We start from the raw sequence: 27,329 nt of genomic DNA, 5'->3' as shown, positions 1-27,329 counted from the left end.
AGTTCCAGAAACTAAATTCTATATTTAACTGCAGACTGGGTGTGGTTCAGAAACTGCAATGCAAGCTTGCTAGTATTTTGCCAGTCATCAAAACCTTGACCTGCAGGGAACATTCCTTTTCCTAGTCTTCTGACTCTGAAATATGATGAATTTTGATGATATATGGTGTACACTTTTGTATGTGTAACTAAAATAAAGACAGAGAGTCGCATAGGTTCAAACTTGAAGTGGCTCTGGAAGATCTGTTTCTTCTGTGTTCTTTTATAGTAGTCTCAAATGGTATTAACCTGCCCTAGTTTCATGGCGCCACTTCCCATTATTGTTTTATTACCTTTAATTACTACTGTGCGATTTAAAAATTTTTTTACACAGGAAGTCTTCTCCACTTCATCTTTCTTAAGTCATGAAGCCACATTTTCTTTTAATGTTTTTATCTTGTTTTGCTTTATATAGTTTTAGACAGTTTCCTAATTACCGTAAAAATGGAGAAATAGCTGCTTGTTCTCCTAGTAAAAATTTCCCTCATTTTAAAAAAAGCACTCTATCTCTTGAAGAGAATTCTATTACTTCGTAAAAGGGAAAAATAATCACCTTTTCCTCCTTAGCAGTATCCTTCTGTATTATTTTGTGTAGTGTAGTGTCCCAGTATCATTTGGTATCTTTCATACTATACAGAAATCCATGGAGTAAGAGACTCTTCTCATTTCAGTAAGGTTACACCTAGCCACAAAAAAATTGGAGCAGAAATGCTTATAAATGCTTTTCTAATATTGCTCTTCTGAGAGATTGAGACCCATCCAGATGTTTCTTTGAATGACAGCTTGTGTCATGTGAACAATAAAGGGACCATTTTACCTTTGTTGTACAAAAATATATAAATTGCATCTGCTGACCACTGATTCGGTTTAAGCAACATTTAAGAACCTTCCCTTGATTTCATTTACTTGTATTTGGTCACCATTTCTGCAGAGAATAAGGAAAAGACCCTAAAGATCATCTAGTTCAAACAGTTTGTCTTTTAAAACAAGAATTAAGAAGTTAATTAACTTGGCTAAACTCCAGAAGAAATGAGTTTAAGTTGCTTATTTTGAACCCATAGCCATATGAACCATAGAATTTTTTTTAAGCATAATGTTGATCTTTTCTGTTCTTTCTCTTCTTTATTATATTTTGTTAAATACACATTTATTGAGTGTCTGCTATGTGCTAGGCCGTATGCTAAGAATTGGGATGCAAAGATGAATAAAACGATAGTCCTTATTGCATTTAACTAACTGTCTTCTTGTCTGTGTTTCTTTATTCATCTTATTTCTTTCAGGCCCTCTTAATCTTCCTTTTTCCCTCCTAAACTCCTTTCTATATCTTCCTCGAGGTTCCTCACTTTCTGTTCTTTAGTTTGCCAGAAAAATTTCTATTCAGTTTTTTCTTTCTTCTTCTCACACTTTCTTTTAAGTATGCTTCCTACCCTCCCACCTCTGTTCTTCTTAGTTGCTTCTTAGTTGATCATAATGTAAACTTCAGTATATGCTTTAGTTTTTCTTAAACTTACTAATTAAAGTATTTTTCTCCTATTTCACTAAAAAAGCAAATTAATCAATATTTATTTTTCAAAGAATTAGTAAATGTTATATAATTTCTAAGGGCCCTTATAATTCTCAAAATTGCATTGCTGTATGATTTTAAGTAATTTCTTGTTATGTGTGGAGCCTTTGTTCCCTTTAAGACTTTGGCTTTTGTTAGGAAAATCTTCTCACACTAGAAGTAAATCTTTGAAAAATAATTGGTGCTTTGTATAACTACATGAATGAATAGACTAACTTCAAAGAACAAAATCACCTCCATGATAACTGAGTTCTATGAGAAGACCAGTTATCTAGGACGTCATTCATATATATATATATATCTCCACATAATTTATCTTGGCACCTTGTTTGGCAATCAGCTTGTACTTTGGTCCCTCAATTTCTCTGTTTATAGTAATGAAATACCTTAAGGGTATTGCAACCTGAAAATGCAAAGAAGTCATTGTTCACCTACCTTTTATCAGTCTAGGTAATGAGAATTACTTCCTTCTTCCGTATAAAATGAAAAAACTAAAAACATTTCTCACTGCTGAGAAAAAAATTTGCTTCTCCTATTTTTCATTTTATCTCTAAGAGTAAAACTTTCTTTAGTATTTTACAGCTGCAAAGAAACTTACATCTTATTTTCTTCTTTGTTATGTTGCTGCTGAATTGAGTGGACTAGCTAAAGAAAATATCTTTTTCATATCTGGGATCAGAGACCACGTGTATGACCAAGATAGTGACTTTGCATAGGAAATTCAGTGAATTTTTTTTTACTTCTTTACATTTAACCATGATAGCTTTTTAGCAAGCCGCTAAATTATTACATGGAATGTAGTGGTAAAGTAACGGATGTGGCCTGTGTAAATTCGAAGAAAACCGTGAATGAAATAATGTTAAGCAATAGAAGAAAAATTGCATTATTACAATAATGAAAAAGGAATAAACATACAAAGATAAAGATTGGGAGCAGCAATAAAACTTTTAAATAAATGGTTTGCCCTAAATGTCGAATAGTTTGCACATTTTATGTTAGTTTTTGTCTTTCTGTTTGTTTGTTTCCGATAATATAGTGGTTAAGAACACAGATTGTTTTTAAAAATTATTTTATTGAGGTATACTTGATCTACAACATAGTGTTAATTTCTACCGTCCAGCAAAGTGATTCAGTTACACCTATACATATATTCCTTTTCATATTCTTTTTCATTATGGTCTATCACAGGATGCCAAATATAGTTCCCTGTGCTATACAGTGGGACCCTGTTGTTTATCCATTCTGTATATACTAGTTTGCATCTGCTAGTCCCAAACTCCTAATCCATCCCTTCTCCACCACCTCCCCCTTGGCAACCACAAGTCTGTTCTCTGTCTGTGAGTCTGTTTCTGTTTTGTAGATAAGTTCATTTGTGTCATATTTTAGATTCTACATATAAGTGATATCATATGGTATTTGCCTTTCTCTGTCTGACTGACTTCACTTAATATGGTAATCTCCAGGTCCATCCAGGTTGCTGCAGATGGCATTATTTCATTCTTTTTTATGGCTGAGTAGTATTCCATTGTATATATGCACCACATCTTCTTTATCCATTCATCTGTCGATAGACACTTAAGTTGTTTCCATGCTTGGCTACTGTAAATGGTGCTGCAGTGAACATTGGGGTGTTGGGGTGCATGTATCTTTTTTTTTAACTTTATTTTTTAATGTATTTTTTCTAAGTCTTTATTGAATTTGTTACAGTATTTCTTCTGTTTTATGTTTTGGTTTTTTGGCCACGAGGCATGTGAGATCTTAGCTCCCCAACCAGGGATCGAACCTGCACCCCCTGCATTGGAAGGTGAAGTCTTAACCACTGGCCTGCCAGGGAAGTCCCACATGTATCTTTTTGAATTACAGTTTTCTCTGGATGTATACCCAGGAGTGGGATTACAGGATCATATGGCAACCCTATTTTTAGTTTTCTAAGGAACCTCCATACTGTTTTCCATAGTAGCTGCACCAGTTTACATTCCCACCAACAGTGTAGGAGGGGTCGCTTTTCTCCACACCGTCTCCAGCATTTGTTGTTTGTAGACTTTTTTTTTTTTTTAACGCTCAAATGGTTTTGTTTTGTTTTGTTTAATTTTATTTATTTATTTATTTATTTATGGCTGTGTTGGGTCTTCGTTTCTGTGCGAGGGCTTTCTCTCGTTGCGGCAAGTGGGGGCCACTCTTCATCGCGGTGCATGGGCCTCTCACTATCACGGCCTCTCTTGTTGTGGAGCACAGGCTCCAGTCGCGCAGGCTCAGCAATTGTGGCTCACAGGCCTAGTCGCTCCGCGGCATGTGGGATCTTCCCAGACTAGGGCTCGAACCCGTGTCCTCTGTGTTGCCAGGCAGATTCTCAACCACTGTGCCACCAGGGAAGCCCCCTGTAGACTTTTTGATGATGACCATTCTGACTGTTGTGAGGTGGTATGGTACCTCTTGGTAGTTTTGATTTGCATTTCTCTAATAATTAGTGATGTTTCATGTGCATCTTTTCATGTGCCTGTTGGCCATCTGTATGTCTTCTTTGGAGGAATGTCTGTTTAGGTCTTCTGCCCATTTTTCAATTGGGTTGTTTGTTTTTTTGTTACTGAGTTGTATGAGCTGTTTGTATATTTTGGAAATTAAGCCCTTGTTGGTCGTATCATTTGCAAATATTTTCTCCAGTCCATAGGTTGTCTTTCCGTTTTGTTTATGGTTTCCTTTGCTGTACAAAAGCTTTTAAGTTTGATTAGGTCCCATTTGTTTATTTTTGCTTTTATTTCTACTGCCTTGGGAGACTGATTTAAGAAAACATTGGTACAATTTACGTCCAAAAATGTTTTGCCAATGTTCTCTTCTCAGAATTTTATGGTGTCATGTCTCTTTTTTAAATATATCTTTTTTTAATTAATTGATTTATTTATTTGGCTGCGCTGGGTCTTAGTTGCAGCATGCTGGATCTTCATTGCTGCGTGTGAGATCTTCATTGTGGCATGTGGGATCTTTTTAGTTGCGACATGCAGGATCTTTCGTTGTGGGATCTTTTTTAGTTGCAGCATGTGGGATCTAGTTCCCTGACCAGGGATCAAACCTGGGCCCCCTGCATTGGACCACCAGGGAAGTTCCTATGTTGTCATGTCTTATATTTAGTCTTTAAGCCATTTTGAGTTTATTTTTGTGTATGGTGTGAGGGTGTGTTCTAACTTCATTGATTTACATACAGCTCTCCAGCTTTCCCAGCACCACTTGCTGAAGAGAGTGTCTTTTCTCCATTGTATATTCTTGCCTCCTCTATGGAAGATCAATTGACTGTAGGTGTGTGGGTTTATTTCTGGGCTCTCTATTCTGTTTTATTGATCGATATGTCTGTTTTTGTGCCAATACTATGCTCTTTTGATTACTGTAGCTTTGTAGTATTGTCTGAAGTCTGGGAGGGTTATGCCTCCTGCTTTGTCCTTTTTTCCTCAGGATTGCTTTGGCAATTCTGGGTCGTTTATGGAAGAACAGAATTTTTAGTTAGAAAGACTGGGGTGCTAGTCTCAACTGTCTTACTCACTAGCTGTGTATCCTTAGGCAAATTCCTTCCTATAAAATGACAGTAATAATCAAACCTATCTTATAAGAGTGCTGTGATTTAATACTGAACAATGGGGCTTCCCTGGTGGCACAGTGGCTAAGAATCCACCTGCCAATGCAGGGGACACGGGTTCGAGCCCTGGTCTGGGAAGATCGCACATGCCATGGAGCAACTAATCCCGTGCGCCACAACTACTGAGCCTGAGCTCTAGAGTCCGCGAGCCACAACTACTGAAGCCCACACGCCTAGAGCCCATGCTCCACAACAAGAGAAGCCCGCGCACTGCAACGAAGAGTAGCCCCTGCTCACTGCAACTAGAGAAAGCCCGTGCGCAGCAACAAAGACCAAACTCAGCCATACATACATACATGCATACATACATACATACATACATAAATAAGAAAAATACTGAACAGTGGTGCATATGAAGTACTACCTGTGGTACGTGACACACATAGTAGGTGTTTAACAAATATATTCCTACTAAACAAATAAGAACTTTCAAAAAGAATTCTGGGTTTCTTCAAGTGGAATTTTCTGAAGAGTTACCATTTTCTGTATTCCTAGGCCTCAGCCAATAAATGTCTATTTAGCCTTTCTCTACTCAAAAGAAAGTCATTAATCACCTGTGTGCCAATCACTACACGAGTGCTGAAGCATATTTAAAGATAAGGTTTTGCTCTAGTAGGTCTCAGTCTAGTGGAAAAGTCAGGTTTAAAAAAACTCAGAAGAGATAGGCACCAGGTACAGTAGGACATAGAGGAGAGTGGTGTGGGGGAAGACAACACTGAGGTGACACTGAAGCTGGGTCCTGGAGAGCAGTATGATTTTGATGGGTTGGGAAAAGGAAGAAAGGCATTCTTGGCAGTGGAAGCAGTATACGCAAAGGCACAGAAGCATGAAAAATTAGGGAACTGGAGTATATGGTTAGTCAGGCAGGAAGTGAGGCTGGGGAAGTAGGTTGTATCCAGATTGTGGAAAACCCTTGTCTTGCCACAGTTGCAGCATTTGTCTTTCTCAAGCATTCATATTTGCATCCATGCCGAAATATGGTTGTTCTAAAAATCTCTTAAGCCATTTTTTAGGTTGTTTGTGCCACTTTCCTCTCACATATAAAGCACTGATAATTTATGACAGGGACTCAAAATTATTTTGGAGGGTAGAGGTAGATTTTTGTGTCTAATATTTGTAAAACATCCTGGGATTAAAAAATTGAAACTGTTTTGGGAATTCCCCAGTGGTCTGGGGGTTAGGACTCTGCGCTTTCACTGCTGAGAGGGCCTGGGTTCAATCCCTGGTCAGGGAACTAAGATCCCACAAGTCGTGTGACCAAAAAAAAAAAAAAAAGAAAGAAAGAAAGAAAGAAAAAAATTGTTTTGGAAAAAAAAAAAAATTGTTTTGAAAATCTTCTCAGTCTTCCTTTTTAAAGATAGGAGCCTAAATGATATTCCCTTTTCTATGTGGCAAGGAAATATGTTGAAATTCCAGCCATTTTCAATTAAAAATTTTTTTCCCCTGCTAACTTGTATTATAAAGGTGGATTATTATAAAATTATAGAATCCAATTTTCCTACTGACTTCTGTTATAGCAGTGCATTGTTAGGAAGAAAATTTGAGCTATATCTTTACCAGAATGAATTATTTCGCCATCTGTTGAGTAAATTTTACCTGGTACTTCAGTGACGTAGTTTATGTGCCCCTGCAGACAAGGGTTTGGTTACACCCAACGGGTTCCTAGTCTAGCACAGTGCTTTGCATAAAGTCTGACATCAGTAAGTGTTGCTTGAACTTGACTGAATTGACTATTTAAGAAGACCCTACAACTTTAAGAAAATTAGGAAGTGGTGTCGCCCATCTCCCCTGCCAGACATATTAGACTTGGGGTGGGGGTAGAGTAATACAGTATTTTCTAATTTTGTTAAAATTTTAAGGCCTTCAATTCAATTCAGCAAGAAACAATAATTCGATAGTTTAAAGTGATCCACTCGAAATGACTCAGAAACGGCAGAAAAATCACTTTTCAAGGCCTCAATGTCATTTTTCCTTAGCCTGATCACTGTACTACTTTTCCCCCACAAAACCCACTTTGTGGGAGTGGAATTGGGTCCTGTAAAATCTAAGGGTCGCCTTGCCGTCACTGCAACCCCTGGCAAGCTGGTCTTCCTTTCCCTCTCTTCTGATGTCATTGCTGTCCTAGGATAGAAAATGCTGCAAGAATACATTATAAATTTTGGAATTAATGGATGCTGGAAGATGAATTTTAAAAAGAGTTTAACCTCTTTAATACTCCTTATGGAATGACTCAGGTGGAACATAATGAACTACACCTCCTGTATCTCTGCAAATAGAAGGAAGTTCTTAACATTTATTTAAGAGAGCAGGAGCCTGAACATGACCTCATTTCAATCCGTTAGACTATTTGAGGAAAAAAACAACAAAACTTTCCCACTTATTGACAGGTAAAGTTATCCCAATCCATTTCTCATAGCCAGTAAAAAGATGAACTGTCCTTAAATGCATTTTAAAATTGGCAAATTATACTTCCTGGTTCCTTTTTGGTCAAACAGAAATAGCCAAAAGAGAAATTATCACCATTTTTTTGAGGCTGATTAAAAATTCTCCCCATCCTTGTATAGAAGATATGCCAGCAGTTTCATTTTGTGCAAACAGCAGACCCCTCATTTCTCTAGTTCCTGAGCTAATTAAACAGGACCAAAGACCCCATGTTCCTCATGTTTTTCTGTGGCCACAGTTTACAAAGAAATGAAGTGTAGTTTGGTAAGTATTGGCGTTGTATGTAATGAATCACCAATAAAGATATGATTCATCCCAGAAGCAGAGTTATACACATCATATTATAAATATTAATACTGATGGAGACCAGGTTATAGACCAACTAGAAAATCTTCACAGAAAATGAGTGAGCTTTTTCTTTTATAAACTCAACAAATGTTTATTGAGCTTCTACTTCATACCACTCCTTATGCTAGACACTGGTTGGGATACAGTGATTAACAAGACAGATATGGCCCTTATAATAGTGCATTCGGAAATCATTGTTGATAGACTAAACATTCACAGCATGTACCAAGGTTTGCATAAGTGTTTGATGTTTGAAGATCTCAAATTAGTAGAATATGAACTTGTGGGTAAATATTCTACTTCTGTTTTAGTTGCCTTTTGGTTGAAGAAGCCTGCATGCACCGTGTAATTTTAGTGATAGAAAGTATCTAAAAGTGGTCTTTTTGAAAACCTGTGTACCATAGAAATCTCAATCATAATAGTGCCTCATCCAAATATTCTGTTTTATTGGTTCCTACTTTGTCACGTCATCCACTTAAAGGCCAGACAGACCTATAGTTCTAACCGTTTTGAGACTATCCTATAATTATCATCTTTCTGGGGACAGAAACCTTAGTTTGTCATCAAGATACCTTCCTTGGAATATGACTATATCCCAAATTTGCTCTTGTATCACTGTGAAGAAATTTATTTATCTTGCGCACAATTGGTAAGATAACCTTTCAGTTCTGGCAATATTAATGTAAGTAGCATGTTTTTTGTCAAGTGTTATAAGAATTAATTTGACTTTTTAAAAGGCAGTTAGCAGTCATTTATGTATATCCTGGGTAGTTTGACTGAACTAAAAACAGCAGCAAACCCATAACACAGGAGATTAAAAAGTAGGTTTAAGAGAAAGTAGCAAGTACCTTTAAGTACAAGGTATTGTGTTTCTCCCTCTTCAGGGAGGTATGAGAATAATCTCCAACCAATGTACCTCTGACTCTCTAAAGAATTTATGCTGTTGGCCATGTTTGGTTTGCTATTTGTTGAGACCTCCCCCGGGAGGACAAGTTCTCATTTTAGATACAGACCATATCCTTTTATGGTAGAGGTAGTCATTTTGCAGAAGCATAGTATTAATCATAAAAAAAAAACCATGCAGGAGACAGTGGATTGATTTTTATCAGTCTTGTTCTATTGATCTTCATATTATAGTAAACTGTTGGTCAGTAGTGTCAGATTGGTAAGTGGCCAGTTTATAATTCAGTGCTTTATATTTAAAAACAGGCTCCCTGCCTCAGGACAACTTGTACTCCAAGTGTAAGAAACTTAATTCCAGATCACCTTACACATCTTTTTTGTAAACCTAATTCCTACTAGCAAAGGCTGTCAAAACAGAGGGGAGGATACAGCTGCTTCCAGCCAGAAGCAGAGGCAGCAAGGGGCATACCAGCTTTCATGCTTTGACAGTGTAAGTTCTGGTAGATGCAGTTCACTCTCCAAGGTACCACAGTTTCCACTGGTATGAACTTCACGTAATTATCACTCACATTTGGTAGTTTCATTAGGAAACTAGGAAATCCATGGACCAGCAAAACCAAACACTGCCCTCTTGTGCATGTTCTTTTTCTTATTAAAATAAAATGGAGGGTTGAGAAAACATTTAATGAATTCAGTGGTATGCAATCAAGAAACATGTTTCAAGAGAAATACCATACCATTTCTCGGTTGTTTTTCTTTAAGGTGATTAGAATTTGTCAGTTTTACTGTTTTTGCCTGATGACTCCAGAAGATTGTCTCCATTCTTCTTTTCACAGTCTTCATAGAAAGACTGATGACTAAAAAGGTAATACATATTAGAAGGAAAACTTGCTCTATATTGTCAAGTAGTAATAAAACTCACACCAAATCTCTACTGTGGTAGGACTTCATTTAGGGCTGCATGTCACTGGACGAACGATAAGCCTATGTTGTTTCTAAGGCTTAGTGATAGGCTAAAATGTATTAAAAACTCAGTTCCTAAATTCACTGTTAGTCTTGAAATCTATTTATTAAATAGCAAGTAAGGTCTAGTGGCAGTTAGCATGCTGCAAGTAAATATAACATTTAAACATAGAATCTTTGCAGTGAAGGACCTTGGGAGATAAAAATTTTGTATTAGGGCACGTTTCATACATGGTATCCATAATTGTATCGTGTATGGAATTTTTTACATTAGTGAAGAAAGGCCATCCTGAGAAGGACTTGGAAGCTTTTTTTGGTGCTAGTGTCTGAAGAGGTCCTACTAACTCTTCTACAGTAGATTAACTGTGCTATATACATAGTCTTTAAATGTGTATGGATGTTGTGTCTCAAAGGAGAAGTCCTAGAGTTTATTAAATTCTCCTCTGCCCAGGGAAAAAAGGTAGCTCAGTGTTATTATGGTTGTCTCCAGAGCAATTAGATTTCCTTTCCCAGGAGGAAAAAGCCCCTAGGTGTAGCTGCGGTCCTGGGGCTGTCATGGGTATCTTACTAATGCTGTCACATCTTTGCTTCCGGGAGCGCTTGTGAAATTTATAGGAGTTTGGATTAGGTGATTCATTGCTACAGAGATTTGTGTCTTAAAGGAAGTCTGAAACAATACTATGTCATAGCTAAATAATGACCACCTTTCCTGTGAGCCCTTTGAGCCAGTGAACTGAATCAGGAAACTTGAGTTCTGGGTTGTGTGACCTTGAGCAAGTCAAGTCTCCTTTCATTCTTTGTCAGGATCTACTGTGTGGTATATCTAAAACCATGTGTAATGAACGGTGTTATGGGATTCCATTGCATTTATGAATTGGGATTCTAAAATTCAGCTTCTCATATCTGAATCCTTTAATCTCTTCATAGGCCAGTACTAATTTTTTCACTTAAAGTCTTCCCTTTTCACAGGCTTTTCTATTCTAAAACTTTAAGATGCGGCAAAGTCTCGAAAACTTACAGCTTCTTCTATAATAGAACTCATTCATATTTTAGCTTTTACTTGGAAGGTCATGTGAACCTTACAAAAGTCTGATTTGGAGGGAACCATTATTTATTTTAATTCTGTAGAATTAAAAGTGAACTCCTATTTATAAAAATACATTAGTGTAGAACATCTTTTGTTTGTCATACTTTACTGTGTTTGCAAAACAGATGTTTAAAGTGTGAATTTGTTTGTTGCCAAAAGGCATTAAGAAAAACTAAGAAATTTATTATTTAAAAATAATTTTGTGCAGTTCTATTTTGCTCATGCTTTGGGACAGCAAACTTTATTTTCAAATAATGCCTTTCTAATTACAAAATAAGCACATACGTATATAAAAAACGGAGAAATGCAAGAAAATATAAAGAGGAAAATTAAAATGCACTTAATGAGATAATCATTAACATTTTGGTATGTTTCTTTTCAGCCATTTTTCTGTGTTATGTATATATCTGTATATCTTTATAAGCAAAAGAATTTTGTATAAGAATATACCATAATTTGTTACCCAGTCCCCTGCAGTTGGACATTTGTGTTGACAGCTGTATCTAGCTCAGGTCCTAACTTCATAACTGCTTATGTTGCCAGTTTGTAAACAGATACAGGGATGGTAAAAGAAAGAAAAGTATTTTGAAAAGCAGTTATAAAATTAATCAGAGTTAGGTTTTTGTAATATTATATAACCCAGTTTATTTTTATTTGGGGTAACATTTTTTATTAGAAAATTAATAGTAACACATTGTAAACTATTTGGAAAACAATGTATAAAGAAGAAAATTATTTCCATTCATAAATAACCACTAAAAATATTTTGGTACATTTACATTTAGTGTTTCTATCTTATCTGTATTTTAAACACAATTAGAATAACTCATATCTGGTTTTGTAAACTGCTTTTTTTCACTGACATTTTCTGATGTCATTTAGTACTCTTTGAAAACACGGTTTTTTTAAAATGGCTCCTTCCTTTTCCTTCAAATGCCTATACCATAATCATATTTAACCATTATTATTTTATTAGACATTTAAAGTCTTCCCAGTTTTGCCCTGTTAAGTAGTACTGACACAGACACCCTTGTTCTTACCTTTTGTCTTAAGAATAATGATATGTTTGGCTATATTACCAGCTCCCTCCAAAAAGCTGAATTTATCCACATCACCAACAGTGGCCTTGAGCACGCACTGCTCCTGTCACCACAGCCTGCCTTCCCTGCATACCGTAATCTTTTTAGTGAGTGAAAATCAGCTTCGTTTTACTTATTTGGTAGGTGGAAAGCACTGTTTTAGTTTTGTCTACATTTAAACTTCCCTTTAATTACTAGTGAGACTAAATATTTTAACATGTTTATTAATCATTCATACTTCATCTTTTGGTGTTTGTTCTTTTCCTTTACCCATTTTTCTATTGTGTATTCATGTGTTCTTATTGGCTTGTATGTTAACTCTTTGTAGAATGAGATCATTAACCCTTTCCGCTATATATTTGGAATTTATTTAATTTTTTATTTAAATGTAGATAAATCCAGTGCTTTTATTCTTGTGTGACTGCCTCCATCACGTATGCTTCCTCATTCAGATGTTTTCTTTTACATTTAGCCATAAAATATTGGGTTTATAAGGTGAAGGTCTAGTTTGGTCTTATTTTCCAGATAGCCAATTTTCCCTTTCTTCTTAGATTTAAAATTCTTTCTTTCTTGCATGTAAAGTTATTATATTTGTTGGTTCTATTGATCTTATCATCAATTCTTGAACCACAGCTCTGATTATCATATAATTTCACAATATTTGACAAGAGAGGGCCTATTCATTACCATTTTCAAAATGTTCTTAACCATTTTCATCTGTTTTTTCAGGCAAACATTCAAATAGTATTGTTGACTCATACCACTCCCACTGAGAAAAAAAGAGGGAAGAAAAATATGTGATTGAAGTTAAATTTCATTGAAGTTAAATCTAAAAATTAATTTGGGAAGAAATGACATTCTCATATTATTCGTTCTTATCTAGGAATGTGTTATATGCCTCTCATTTCTTGTATCTTTTTTATACCTATCAGCGAAATGAATAAAATTTTTTAGTTTTTTGTATGGTTTCTATATTTTTCTTGTTAGGCATTTTTAATTCTCATTTTTCTTGCTCTCATGAATAGATGCCTTTTTTTCTGTTAGGTTGTCCAATTGCTTATTATTGATGCATAGGAAAGTTTTGATATTTTTGTTGGCCTGTTTAGTACCCAACCATCTGATTGATTACTTCTGAGGCAATTTGAATTCATCCCTTGGCTTTCTTGGTATAATATAATATGCAAATGATATTTTTGTGGCTCTCCTTCCCAATTTGTTTCTTAATTCTGTTTCATGCCTTATTGTACTAAGACTTTCAGAAAAAACATTAAATTGTAACAAAAGTAAAAGGTTGTATTGGGGATAGTGAGCTCTGTTGCCTTGTTTCTGATTTAATGGAGATGCTCCTAGCATTTTATCATCTTATTAATGTTACCAATTACTGTTTTCCCAATATTTTATTGTGAAAAATTTTAAATGTACAGCAGAGCTGAAAGAATTTTACAGTTATCACCTAGATTCTACCATAGTTTTAGTATACTTGTTTTATTATACATCTCTTAGCAGATTTTTTAATATTGATAATCTCTGTTGTATTACAGAAATATTTATCTGTACTTACTGTTCTAAGATTTTAAAAAGTCAATGCTGCACTAATTGTAAAGATACAGATGAATACAGCAGTCTCTTAGCTCCATTATCATGAAGTAGCCAATATAAAAAAGTTAATAAACCTTTGAATTGGGGGTTTAGTATGAAAACTGTTCAAATGGAGGACAATGTTAAGCATCAAAAGAAGGGTAGCAGTCCAATTTGGATTACAGGAGGAAAAAGAATTGAAGTTAGAATTTTTCTGTATTTGACCAGACTTTCAAAGAATGCCTTATTCAGCTGACAGACTACTTACTTACAGAAATAGCTGCTTATTCCAGTCTACTTGCCAGGTGTATTTCTATAGTGAAATAATGTCCATCAAGTTATGATAGTTGAATCACAGTATCTCTTAAGACCATCCATTCTTTTTGTACTGATTCTCTTTACCCAGAGTATTAGTTTTCTAGGGCTGACATAACAAATTTCCACAAACTGGGTGGCTTAGAACAAAAGGTGTCAGCAGAGTTGGTTCCTTTGGGAGGTTCTGATGGTAGAAACCCTCCCACACCTCTCTTCTAGCTTCTGTCAGTTGTCAGCGGTCCTTGGCATTCCTTGTCTTGTAGATGTATCACTCCAGCGTCTGCTTTCATTTCCTCATTGTCTTCTCTAATTGTGTTCTCTTTTTTCTCTTGTAAGGACACTCTCGTTGGATTTAGGGCCCAGCTTGACCTCATTTTGATCCTTCCCAAAATTACATCTGCAGAGACCCTATTTCAAATAAGATCACTTTCTGAGGTTCCAGGTGGACATGAATTTTCAGGTGACACTCTTCAACCCACTACATCCAGCGACTTCTTTAGTAAGCAGGAGTGGAAAGAGCATGGGCCTGGAAGTCAAGGAGCTTGTCTCTAATGGTAGCCAGCTCTGTAACTTTGGGGAGCTTATTAAGTGTAAGCTTGTCATTGTCTCCATTTCTCAGACGTGGAAGTTGATCGGTGAATAATCTTTCAAAGTCCCTTATTGTCCTGAAGTCCACAGTGAATGATGAAGAGTCGTATGCATAGCTGATTTATAGCTCTGCCCCTCTTATTTCTCTCTGACCCCTGATGATTTTTCAGGGATATTTTTAGGTATGATTAGTATCAGAGGGGCTTTGAGATCTTTGGATAAAATGTAGGATATCGCTGTCCAGGTGTGTAAGCGAACTGAGGATGTTCCTTCCTTAGACCTTTCTGGATTAACAAAAGAGAGTTGTTGTACTTAAAGAAACTTTTCCCATTTCTTTCATCTCTGCCTTCACTCTGTTGTTTAAAAACACCCCCCCAAAAAAAGAAAATTTTATATTATTTTGTTTGTTGCTGAAGATCATTGAACACATAGATGCTCTCAGAGAGGAGATGGGACAATTAGGTTCCAGAGTATTTTAGTTTAATGTTACTCTCTTTCCTGCCCTCCACCCAGTAATTTTACTTAGTGATGAAGAAATGCACACTGGATTGTAGATAGTGAGCAGTGTATGACAATCCTGAAACCTTATTTTGAATTACTAAAATGGTGAGGTTTAAATATCTCTTCAGGAGGGATAGTTCACTTAAAGGCACAGAAGAAAAAAAAAAGTTCATTTACATGGCATTATCCCTTGCTTAGAGAGCCATTCCCTGTCTTCTATATGCTCACCAAGACACAATAGGAGGAACTTTCTGGCTGCAGTTTTTATAGACTTAGTGTTACTGAAATGAAGGTGCCTCAAGGACATTTCAATTTGTTACTAGCTTACGGTTTCTCATCTCATGTAAATTATTTTTCCACTTTTCATTTTAATTCTTTGCTGTCAGTATCTTGCAAAGCGATCATTTGGTTTCCCTCTGTGAAGATATTCCCTGATCACTCAGCTGACAATGTCCTTTGTCTATAAAAGTGTAGTGCCCTTAGGATTTATTTTATCACTCTTACATTACTACCTGTAGCTTTCTGTTTACATCTCTTTCCCTTTTTTGTCTTATAAAATGTCTAGGGCTATAAACATTCTTATATGGGACAGAAGAAGTATATTTCAGAAACAGGTCCCTTTTAGAGTCTTAGAACCAAGTTCTCCTACAATTTATCCACCTGGTAACAGTAGAAATATCTATTCCTTTGACATAACTTAAGCTTAAAATGCTTGAAGGTGAATAGTGAATAGTGTGTACTGTTCCTAAAGCTGTCTCTTTTGGTGGTGGGGCAGGGAGGGGGTGCCTAAACCCAGGAAGTGAGGCTGTCTTGAATTTTTATTACCATCCTGAAATGTCTCTCTCGCTTTCTTTTTTTTTTTAATTTATTTTTGGCTGCATTAGGGCTTTGTTGCCGCGTGTGGACTTTCTCTAGTTCTGGCGAGCGGGGGCTTCTCTTGTTGTGGAGCACAGGCTCTAGGCACACAGCCTTCAGTAGTTGTGGCACGCGGGCTCAGCAGTTGTGGCTCACGGGCTCTAGAGCACAGGCTCAGTAGTTGTGGCGCACGGGCTTAGTTGCTCCGCGGCACGTGGGATCTTCCCAGACTTAGGGCTCGAACCTGTGTCCCCTGCATTGGCCGGCGGATTCTTAACCACTGCGCCACCGGGGAAGCCCCTGAAATGTCTCTAATCTCATCTTTCCTCTCTATTTCCATGCCTTAGCCTACTTCAGATCCTCTCCTCAGCTGTTACCACAGCTGCCTAACTGGCTTTTGCCTCTAGTATCACCAGAGATACTGCCCTACAAAATAAGTTTGATCATATAATACCCCTGCTTAAAAACCTTTGCTTCCAGTTGACAAAAAAGTTAAGTGCAAACTCTATCATACTCTTTAAAATCTGGACCCAATATTTTTCTTTAGTTTGATCCCCAGTCACCCCATCTCATGTATATTTCATCCACACTGAACTCCTCATTCTCAGAACATTTTAAGGTCTTTTATGACTCCCTTTCTTTTACATATTGCTTCCTCTGCCTTGGGTTATTTCACTTTACCCACCCTCTATGATCTGTCTTCCAAGAAGCGTGCACAAATGTTGATTCCTCTCTGCTCCCATATACTACATTCATACCACTAATACAGTCCATTTTACAGTGGACTTTATAATGTGTTTTGTTACATACATACATCCCCAGTGATCACACTGGCAGGCTTTGCATGGTTCATCTTTTGCCACCATTTTGCCAATTGCTTGGTATAAACTAGGACTCAGTCAACATTTGGGGGTGACTGATTAATTATGTCTAAATATCGAAGTCATTAGACCTATTTCCCAACTTCATTGATAGTCTATTGGTTATGTATAGTTCAAAAATAAACACTATACTAATATAATTGTATTCAGCTATATCTGAATATACCTAGAGAAGACGGTGTACAGTATGGTGAGAACCCAACTAGCTTTCTCCCGAAAGAGGTATTCTTGGTTTCACTAAAAGCCTTAACTGAAACCACTGTTTTCTGTTTTCACCTCTGTTTCCTACTTTCATTCATTTATTCTTTCATGTATCATTTATTCAGCCATCTTTTGATCAGACACTTACTTACTAAATGTCTGTTACATGCCAAGCAGATTCCTTGGGCTTAGATAGCTCCTCTTGTAAGTAACTAGATAGAAACCATAGTTATTATTTTCTTTGATTCAGCGTCCTTTGTTTTGACAATATCTAGAACACAGAGCACATGTGAAAAAGACATAGGGATTTTAGTTAACATTAAATTCAGATAAGTCAATAATGTGATGTGGTCCTGGGGTGACCATGTAATTTATTGTCTAAGTGGGATACTTTAGGGGAATGAGAGGGGGGTTTGTTAATCCAGGATAACAGCACTATTTCAGGCAAACCCTACGTATAATCCTTATAGTCTAATCAGATTGCATTACTAGTTGCCTTCTGTCTTCCAGGCACATCTTAGGTTTTTATACCTTTGTATTTATGTCTCTACTGATAACTTTGCCCTTTCCTGTCCAATGCCTGGGGCCTCTGCATCCCTCAGAAGCCCGTCCAAATCAGTGAGCTTTCCCAGATCAGCACAGTCCATAGAGATAGCTCTCTAACCTGAATTTATTTAACGTATCATTTATATAGTTAATTAGCAGCTAGATGTATTCTGGTTTGTCACAGTTTTACTGTTTTGACTGTTTCTTTAACTCCTATTGTTTAACTTTTTAAAATCTGACGTCTTCAACTGAACTGTATATTGTTAAGATCAGGACCATGTTTTGAACTTACGTCTACTCAAGTACATACTCATACTTATGTAATACTTATTTATTGAATATTTTATATCCTGGCCTACCTTTGTCTTTCGTAAAAACTCTTCCACTTTACATCAGTACTGTGTGTCTGTCTGCCACCCCTCCCACCACAACCAAGAAGAAAGCTTTAAGAGCTTCGTAATTTTTTTGCAAAAAAATTTTAACTATTACATTTTAAACTTAAATATTTACCATGAAGTATCTTAAAATATATCATTTTATCAGTTTAGATTATACTATCTATATTTAATTAATATTTTTTAAACATTGAAACATTACAGAAAGATGGAAAGTGGTGCGCTCAGTCCAGTGTACACACCTCCAGCTGTGGTAGCACATTTTAATGAAAATTGAAATATTCAATAGGCCTACGTTTCTTAATTATAAAAATAATAGGTCTTTAACAGAAAAGAAAGTATTAATTGCCAGGCTTAGAGATTTAGAACTATAGTTAGTGAATTATATTCTTGAGTCTTTAATTTGGAAGACGTTACCAATTTATTTTTATTCTGACTTTATTTTATATAGTTAAATCCTAAAAATACAAATTAAATAAGATTTTTTAAAACTTTTAAACTCATTAATCATATATGCCATGAATTACTGCAAATTCTTATTTAACTTCCAGAAATACTATGGTTTTATTCTGTTAGTCACTAGGATGGCAATCACAAACCTAATATTTTCTAGCCGATCCAGATATACTTTCCAAACATAAATTGTTTATGGAGTTATATTAATCAGTAAACTAGTCCTTAATTGTCTGAATGTTTTCCCAAAGTTCTTTTATTAAAAAGAAATTTATGAAAATAGCATATGTTCATTTCAGAAATTCAACAGAGAACTATATAAAGCAGAATGTGAAAACTGATCTTAATTACCACCAATATTTCCCTCTCTTCTACCCACCGCCTCCAGCATTCTTGCTCCCAGGAGATAATCATCACTTGTAACAGTTTAGTATGTACCCTTCAAGACCCTGTTGCAGTAACTCTATACCCCTGATGGTCAACAGTTCATTTACAGTGATATCCATTTCTTTTGGAGGCCCCTACACTGGGCTGGTGGGGACTTTTCCATTGTTATTGAGGAGTGTATATCATCAATGAGGAGTGCATGTGGGGATGAGTCAGACTTGGCACCCTGGCCTCAGGTGGTTTTCAGTGTAGTCAGAGAGGTGTACAGTGATAGCTGTAATACAAGATGAAAAAGGTGTACGAGAGGAACAGATGAAATGCTGTGGGATTCATGGGGTAAGGAAATTATTTACCTTTGAGGTGATATTTGAGCAATGCTGTGAAAGACAAGATGGTTTGGGGGCAGGGAGGCAAAAAACAGATATACTGGTAGGAGAAAGGCACAGAGATGCATGGGGTTGACAAGGCTATTCCATTTTCCTAGACTGTAGCATGCCTATATGAGAGTAGCAGCAGATAAAGATGCAAAGGTAGTTTGGGGGAGAACTCTAACCACCTCTATAATAAATCTTGAAAAACTTTTGAACAGAATAGTGGCATGACTAGAGATGTACATTAGGAATATTAATCAGACATTAGAGGGAGTAGAGGGTCAGTCACAGGCTTTGCAGTAATTTGGAAGAGGAGTTACCACAGTGAGGTGTAGTAGCCATTGAGCTGTAGCTGAAACGGGACCTCTAGGTCTTAGCAGCTACCATATTCCATCAAATCTAAGAAGGCTTTGATTGTATGACACACCTTTAGTTTATGTACTGGGGTGGGCGTGGGGGGAGGGAGGACATTGCCAGTTCATTTTCAGACACCACCAATTATAAGATGTACCTGATTTTAGAGATTATAATGATGAGGAAATGTGCATCATAAAATCAGTGAAATAGAGTAAATTGCATGGGCACAGGGAAAAGAAGGGGTATGCAAGAAAGAAAGGAGAGAGTTGAGAAAATGAAAGAGGGTGGGGGTGATGAGATCAAAGACACAAGTGGAGAAGTAGACCTTGAAGAGGAGAATGCATCTGCCTCTGCCATGAGACGAAGAGAAGAATGTGCAGTGAGTGACTCAGAGACGTGCAGAAGTTGAGAAGCTAAAAACATTACGCAAACTCATATTTAATAACCTCCATCTTGGTAAAAGAGGAGGCAAGGGCATCTGCAAAAAGAATGACGGTAGTGGGTTTGAGGGCTTGGGACTTCAGAGTGGAAAGGTTTCGGGTAAGTGGGGCACTAAAGATGGAGTATGAAAGACAGTTGGCTAGAAGGACAAAGAGCATTCCCAACAGAAATGAGGGGCCCAGTTAAGGTTGAAAAGCACAGATTTATAAAGAAACCAATTGGCCCTATTTTATGACTTTGTCCAGGAACACTTGGTACCCTGAGAGAAGGATGGAAGAAAACAAGTGGAAGGTGCTTTCTGCAGGGTGGGAGATTGGCTGGATAGGTATGGTGGAAGGACAGAAAAGCTGAATAATCAGAATTTCTCCTAAGAGATACAGTTGATTCGGCTTGCCATGGAGTTCAGGCTGAGAAATGAGAGGTGAGGCCAGAAGAAGAGTAATAGATGAACAGATTTTTAAAGTTGGAGTAGGGTTTTAAAGGATTCGAGATTATAAAGAAGGTGAAGAACAAATTATTTTGAAGAGGTGGAATAGGTGAGTAGAAGGTTGATTGGGGAGTTTCAGAATTTCAGATCATAGGGTGGAGTATTGAAGATATGTTATCGTTCTAAAACACAGACAGGAGTATATCTCTGTGTGGCCTGAAAACCTCCATTTCAGGGTGAAGTCTTTACTACTCATAGAACAGTCAGGGCTCATCACAGGCTGGCCCCATCCTACTCTTCCAGACCAGCATCTCCTCATTGCTTCCCCATATTCTAACCACACTGAACTCTTCTCTATGCCCAGAATCCTCAAGGCTTTTGTCTACCTTTTGCCTTTGCTCATGCTCTTTCCCTTGCATGAAATGTTCTTCCTCCTCTCCTCTGCCTTGCAAACTCCTGTTCATCTTCAAGACCTGACTCAGATGGCACTTCCTCTGCCAGGTCATTCAGCAGCACTGAGCGCACCTTCGTCTGTCTGAACTCTGCTCTGTTCAGACATCCTATGGAATTTTATCACAAGTGTATTGATTTATATGTGTCTTCAGTAGATTATAAACTCCTTGAAGTCAGAAACTAATTCTCTTCTTTACCCACAGTGGATGCATATAACATTAGGTACTTAATATCTGCTTTTGTTGTCTTTGTTGCTGAATTTTAAATGAATGAGCTAATCCAGTGCTTCTCAAACATTAACGTGCATTCGAATCACCTGGAGATCTTGTTAACATTCGGATTCTGATTTAGTCTGAAGTGGGGTCTGGGATTCTGCCTTTCTAACAAGCTGCCAGGTGATGCCTATGATGCTGGTTAATGGAAACTAATCCAGAGTGTCTTTGCCCAAAGAAATAGCAGAAGTGGAGTAAAGATAAAGGTCAATAGGAATGTGGAAGTGGAGCAGAGATTGGAAGAACTCTCAGCATGAACACGGAAGCCCTAAAAATGATAGCAGAATGTCATGTGGGAAGAGATGCTTAAATCTTGGACTTAAGCAGGAGACCATTTGTGGAGGGTGGTGGTTGACAAGGCTGGATGATATAGTTCTATCGCTTATATTTTAGAAAAGGAAAGGCTGTTTGGTGATGGCAGCTGCTGTGTCAGGACTACAGTGAAGGATGGTCTCATGGAGAGGGCTTCAGGGGAGAGGAGTGGCATTGCAGAAGGCGGGTTTGGGGATTCACAGGAAGGGTTAGGGGCCTCCAGTGTTTATTCGCCATAGAATGGCATTTTCACCAGTGCAGACAGAGGGTGAAGGAATGGGAAAGCTGCTTTCTGGGGGAAGGGAAGCCCCTGAGGAGATGGGAGGTACTAGAATTTGACAAGGAATCGTTTCCTGATCTTAAGTTTCCAGGTTCAAAGCACAGAAATTCACTTTTTCTTTTTTGTCTTTTATATATTTATTTATTTATTTATTTATATTTTATTTTTGGCTGCGTTGGGTCTTCGTTGCTGCACGCGGGCTTTCTCTAGTTGTGGCGAGCAGGGGCTACTCATTGCGGTGGCTCCTCTTGTTGCGGAGCAAGGGCTCTAGGCGCGCGGGCTTCAGTAATTGTGGCACGCAGGTTTAGTTGCTCTGCGGCATGTGGGAACTTCCCGGACCAGGGCTCGAACCCGTGTCCCCTGCACTGGCAGGCAGATTCTTAACCACTGTGCCACCAGGGAAGTCCACTTTTTTTTTTTTTTTTTTTTTTTTTTTTAAACTCATAGATGACAGAACAGGTAGTACTAATAAGCATTCTGTTCCCACATATAGTCTCAGATCTGATAATGCTAGGGATGGGTTGAGTAAGCCTAATTTCTTTAAGTACTATTGTATAGAAGTAATATATGCTTTTTTTAACATAGGGGAAAAGGCAAAAATAAATTTAGAAATGTTTAAATTTCCTCCTACTAATCCCCTTCTCCCACAAGGAGGTAATCAAGCTTGATGTGTACCCTTCCAGCTTTTATCCATGCAAACTTAAGTACACATAGACAGGTATTTTTCAAATTTCTTAACAGTACTTTTACATGCACATTATTCTACAGATTGTTTTTCTCACTTAGGACTGTGTCATAAACATCTCTCCAGGCCAATGGATAGTTTTTCTAGTCATTTTTAAATAGCTATGTATAAATATAGATGTCCCATAATTTGTTCTGTCATTCTCCTACTGATTGGACAATTGGGTAATTTCCAACTTTTGCTACTACAAACATGACATGCAAAGAGAGTCCTATTGTTACCAGTGCCTTAATAACAGAACTCTGTGATTTCAACCAGCCACCCATATCACAAGTAACTTTTTTTTCCAAGGACATCTTTTAATGAAGCCTAGCAGTGGCCAGACCCATACTATCCAATATAGAAGCCACTAGTCACATGTAGCTACTTAAATTTAAATTTACTAAAATTAAATCAAATTAAAAATTCCCTTCCTCAACCACATCAGCTTCATTTCAAGTGCTCAGCAGCCACATGTGAGGAGTGGCCACCCTGTTGGACAGTACAGAACAGACCATTTCCATCCTCACAGAAAATTCCATTGGACAGGCTGGACCAAACACTCTAATGTTACATCCTAAAGAAGAACATCTTTTTCAGTGGGCTGGTGTTTTAAGGAGAGCACAGTTTTTAAAAGTACAAACTTTGTGTCTTAATTGGTTGCCTCTGCAGTTACTTCAATGAGAATCAATACCCAGATGAAGCAAAGAGAGAAGAAATTGCAAATGCTTGCAATGCAGTTATACAGAAGCCAGGTAAGGCAGCAAGCGCTGCTTGGCTCTGTGCTGGAGCTCTCGGCTCAGGTCATCATTTGGGACCTAAGTGTCTTCCTCTCCCAACGGGGTGCTCTTGGGTCCATTCCTGCCATCCTCCTGTGGATGGCCACTACCCTGTCCTGTTCAAACAGTGCTTCTTAGGGGGTGACCACGCTGCCCCAGATCAAACTTCATGTGGGAATTCCCAGCGAACGTCCTTGCTTGAGATACGCAACCTCAGAATTATTTTTTGTGACGACTGTAGATTTCTTTTTCCAAAAATACAGCATAAATATACCAATTTCAAAACAGTTTTAAAGTTTGGCATACTTAAGCAAGGTTAGTGAATGAAATTAGTAAGATAGGGTGTGGTGTTATTTTTTTGGTTTTTTTACAGCTGTTGAAAATTGTATAATTCTGTATTCCTGCTTGAAGAAAGAATTTTTTGGAGTTGGCTTCTTTCTCCTTCCTACATCAGGATGACTTCTTAGGTGGGAAAAGATGTAGGGTAATTCCATTCTGAAGTCCTGTTGTTCCTGTGCAAGTCCACAGAGCCCCTGAAGCACTCATACATCTTTCCTTCCAAGTGCTAAAGTGCTCTTTCATGTTTTACAGGGTTTTTTTTTTTTAACCAGAAAGCGTTCTCAGTTAAGATGATCCAGTTGATCTCCATTTGGCCAGTTAATTGGATTGGCTTAAAGGCTATATATATCAACACAAAAGTATCACTGTTTTATAATAATTAAATACTAATTTATCCCCCCCTTAGTTAGAAGCCAGACTTTTAATAATCTAAAACCTACAAGCTCAGCTACAATGATACCTGTACCCTTATTTTACACAAGCCAAAAAGTCCCAGCCCTGAAGCTGTGCTGGAACTCAAACTCTTCCTGGAAAATACTTTACCCCCCTTACCATCAAGGGCCTAACCTGTTTTCTGGTTTCTCCACCCAGTGTGGATTAAAAGCTGAAACAGAAAAGGATAAGGGAGGAGGGAAAGGTACAAGGTGGTTGCCATGTTGGTAAACATGGTGCTATCCATAAAACGTCACATTTGACAGCAAAGAAGATAATACATTTAAAATACAGTTTGAATTGTGCTATGTGTTCCAGCATAGTTACAACTACGGCTGGTCATAGTGATCTTAATCTTCAAGGAAACACAGCAGGAAACTAGGTAATATAAGGCCTTAAAGATGTAAATAAACTTCATCTATCTGGAAACTTGATAAAGAATAACATATTCATCTAGAATGATGCTGATCAAATGAAGCCTTCATATACAATCATGTGAACTTTGAACCCTAGCGGACCGAATTCTTTAATGTAATATTTAATATTGGAATTCCCTAATATTGTGTGGTTTTCTGAATTCAAGCATTTTGTGTTATTAGTTGCTATTTGCATGTTTATTTATATGTTTATTCATTCAGTAATTGAGTCTATACATAGTACTAGCTCATGCTAAAAAATATTACTTCTATATCTGTTATTCTGGCAAGAAATGCAATCAAAAGAACATTTTAAAAAAGAAGAGAAGTAACCCTTAAAACTAGTCTCAGATATAGATTATCTGAATTTTATTGCATGCATTCACAGGCAAAAAACTGTCAGATCTGGAACGAGTTACCTCCCTGAAAGTATATAATTGGTTTGCTAACAGACGGAAGGAGATCAAGAGGAGAGCCAACATCGGTAATGTACCAGAGAGGCTGCTGTCTCCTTTGAGGCAATTACGGCCGTTGTGTTTAGTTTAAGAGTGACTTCCATTTAGAACTGCAGGTCTAAATGATCCTACCTCTTAAGCCTAATGAGACTTGCCCTTACGTTTTTCTTCATTGTAGTTTTAATAATGCAAAGTTAATATTAATCACACTATTTGTATTGTAATAAGAATGGCATTATTTCTGAAACTCATTGTTCTTAATATGCTAGAATCTAGAATGTCTCTGATCAGTTACTCCTGGGGTGCATATTAAAGATACTTGTAAGGGCTTGAGAGAGGGAGTGTGATACCCTTAGCGTCTTCGTTATTACTGAGCTATGACCTAGATGTTAAGAAGAAACATGTGATTAATAAAATTGGAATAAAAGAGTCTTAATATACAAGGAACCTAGTAAAAGGCGAGATTTTTTTTTTTTTTTTTTTAAAGAGAGAGCATTTAAGAAACATGAATCGATGAGATTGGGGTGGAGGGGTGGTTTTGAGCTTCTAAAATTGTATTTCATTTATAAACTTACTTCCTCTTCATCATTGCAATTCTCAAGTGCTTTATAGAACCCCAAGACAGGAGAGCTGTTTAATTAGTTGGTAAGTATTTATGAAGCACCTAACAGTCAGCCACTCAAATGTACACGCATAGCAGCAGGGGCTCCGGAATGGCAAACGTGTTCCTCCCCTGACCTCTGTGCCGCTGAGTTCCATCTGTCTGCAATTTAAAAGAAACAAAACAGAGAGAGGAGTCTAGGTTTTTGTTTAATTACATTCTAATTTCCTCAATACAAATTCAGTGTTTAGACCATTATGGCAATGTAACAGATAATTTAGGGATCTATTTGCTTTTTTCGAAGAAGCAGCAATCCTGGAGAGTCATGGGATAGATGTACAGAGTCCCGGAGGCCATTCCAACAGTGATGACGTCGACGGAAATGACTACTCAGAGCAGGTGAGCAGCGGAGGGGAGGCTGCCGGATACAGAGCGGGTGGGACGGTGTGACAACTCAATTCCATGGGTGCGTTTTGTACGGGGTGGGGGAGGGGAGGCAAGCGAATGTCCCTCCACTTGGCTCCTGTGTCTAGTTAGATTTTCGTGTAATTTGAAAGTGAATTTGTGAGAAATCGTTATTCACCCACATGGATTTATTGTCATGTAACAGGATACTTGGCAAGTACGCAATGGGGAGGAGGAGGAGGGAAGAAGTTCAGAGGGAGGCAGAGAAGCAGAGAAGGTAGAAGAAGAGAGGAGGATCTGATCCAGACAAGCAAGTTCCACCACCCACCACACACACACTCACTGCCCAAGAGACACTAGGGGCTGCGGGCAGCTGTGGCCCTGCCTGGACACGTTCGGACCAGCACACAGTAGAAGGGCCCGCCCGCTTCGGCCCCGGTGCCGTGGGAACCCTCGTGCCGAGAGAGTGGTTCCTCCAGAGTCTCTGGCACATCGACACACACACCCTCTCATAAATGCATGTCTGCCCACCTCACCCTGACTTACTCTTCATTGCTTAGGGGGAAAATATATTTAATTGTAGCCACTGGATGGAATAATTCACTAACTAAGAATGTGGGAATTTTCCCCTCACAAATCTGTTGACAGAGTTCGTTAAATTTTTTATAGGATTTTAAACTCGTTCCATTTGGAATATGAAGAGAATGTACGGTCTCTTCTCCTAGGCCCCAGCAGGAAAACATTGGCTCTTTCCTATTTGATGTACACCTTTGCCTTGCCCCTCAGCCAGCTCTTTTAATAGAGTCCACTGTGTTCTCCCTTCTGCCGACCGCTTTGCAGCCCCTGTTTACCAGCTTGAGCACAGACACTGCCAGGGTACCAGCAATGCCATGCTGATCCCTATTTAAACTAAAGGCCAGCCTGTGCGAATGAGCACAGAATTTCCCTCTGAGGACTCCAAATCAGAGCTCCATGTTTCACTCAAGAGAATGTTCTGTGAGTCTTTCTAAGTGGAAACGTTCCTGTTAGTTTTTAGTCTACCAATGTAGGTGGATCACTTCCACCTTTTCTCCCAGATGCCCTAAGGGCAACACATGCCATGCTATTTTTCGCCCAAAGGGACTCACCCTTTCTAAAGCTTTTCGATGCAGTTTCCCTGAAGATGTGACAGGTGAGAAACTTACCCCTTATTTGTAACACCATCTTCAGCGCCTGACGAACATCCTGCAGTGCCAGTCTCCTTCACGGCTGTATTGTTTAACACATTGGCATTGCAGAAGGCGAGCTTCACGCTCCCTCCAAGTAAGACACCTGCACTTCCCTTGCCCGGCTCCCTTACAGCGGGAGAGCGCCAGGCGACATTTTCTCGCGAACCCATTTCCAGCAGTTACACTTTTGTCCTGTTGTAATTGAGAGTTTGGGGTTTGGGGGGTTTTTTTTGGTTTGTTTTTTACAAAACATTTTTTTTTTTTTTTTTTTTTTTTTTTACAAAAAAGCATTTTTATCCGTAAGGTGT

General features: G+C 37.9%; 1 protein-coding gene across 20 annotated transcripts in view; it reads left to right on the top strand.

Annotated features, from left to right (window-relative positions):
• HMBOX1 (homeobox containing 1) overlaps positions 1 to 27,329 on the top strand; it is a 185,702-nt gene that overhangs the window by 144,004 nt on the left and 14,369 nt on the right. For 4 of the 20 annotated variants that reach the window (XM_082402815.1, XM_082402828.1, XM_082402829.1 and 1 more), the window contains 4 exons: positions 23,059 to 23,141; positions 24,741 to 24,836; positions 25,713 to 25,807; positions 26,019 to 26,090. In XM_082402815.1, coding sequence (XP_082258941.1) covers positions 23,059 to 23,141; positions 24,741 to 24,836; positions 25,713 to 25,807; positions 26,019 to 26,090 — 346 coding nt within the window. Of the gene's footprint in view, positions 1 to 23,058; positions 23,142 to 24,740; positions 24,837 to 25,409; positions 25,453 to 25,712; positions 25,809 to 26,018; positions 26,124 to 27,329 lie in introns of those variants that run through there. The other 16 variants (XM_082402816.1, XM_082402820.1, XM_082402834.1 and 13 more) reach the window with 12 other exon arrangements.

The sequence above is a fragment of the Balaenoptera borealis genome, assembly GCF_965194805.1.
Source record: "Balaenoptera borealis genome assembly, chromosome: 8".
In the NCBI taxonomy this organism is placed as follows: Eukaryota; Metazoa; Chordata; class Mammalia; order Artiodactyla; family Balaenopteridae; genus Balaenoptera; species Balaenoptera borealis.
The sequence above is the reverse complement of the archived record's forward strand: the minus strand, read 5'-3'. Positions and strand labels throughout refer to the sequence as shown.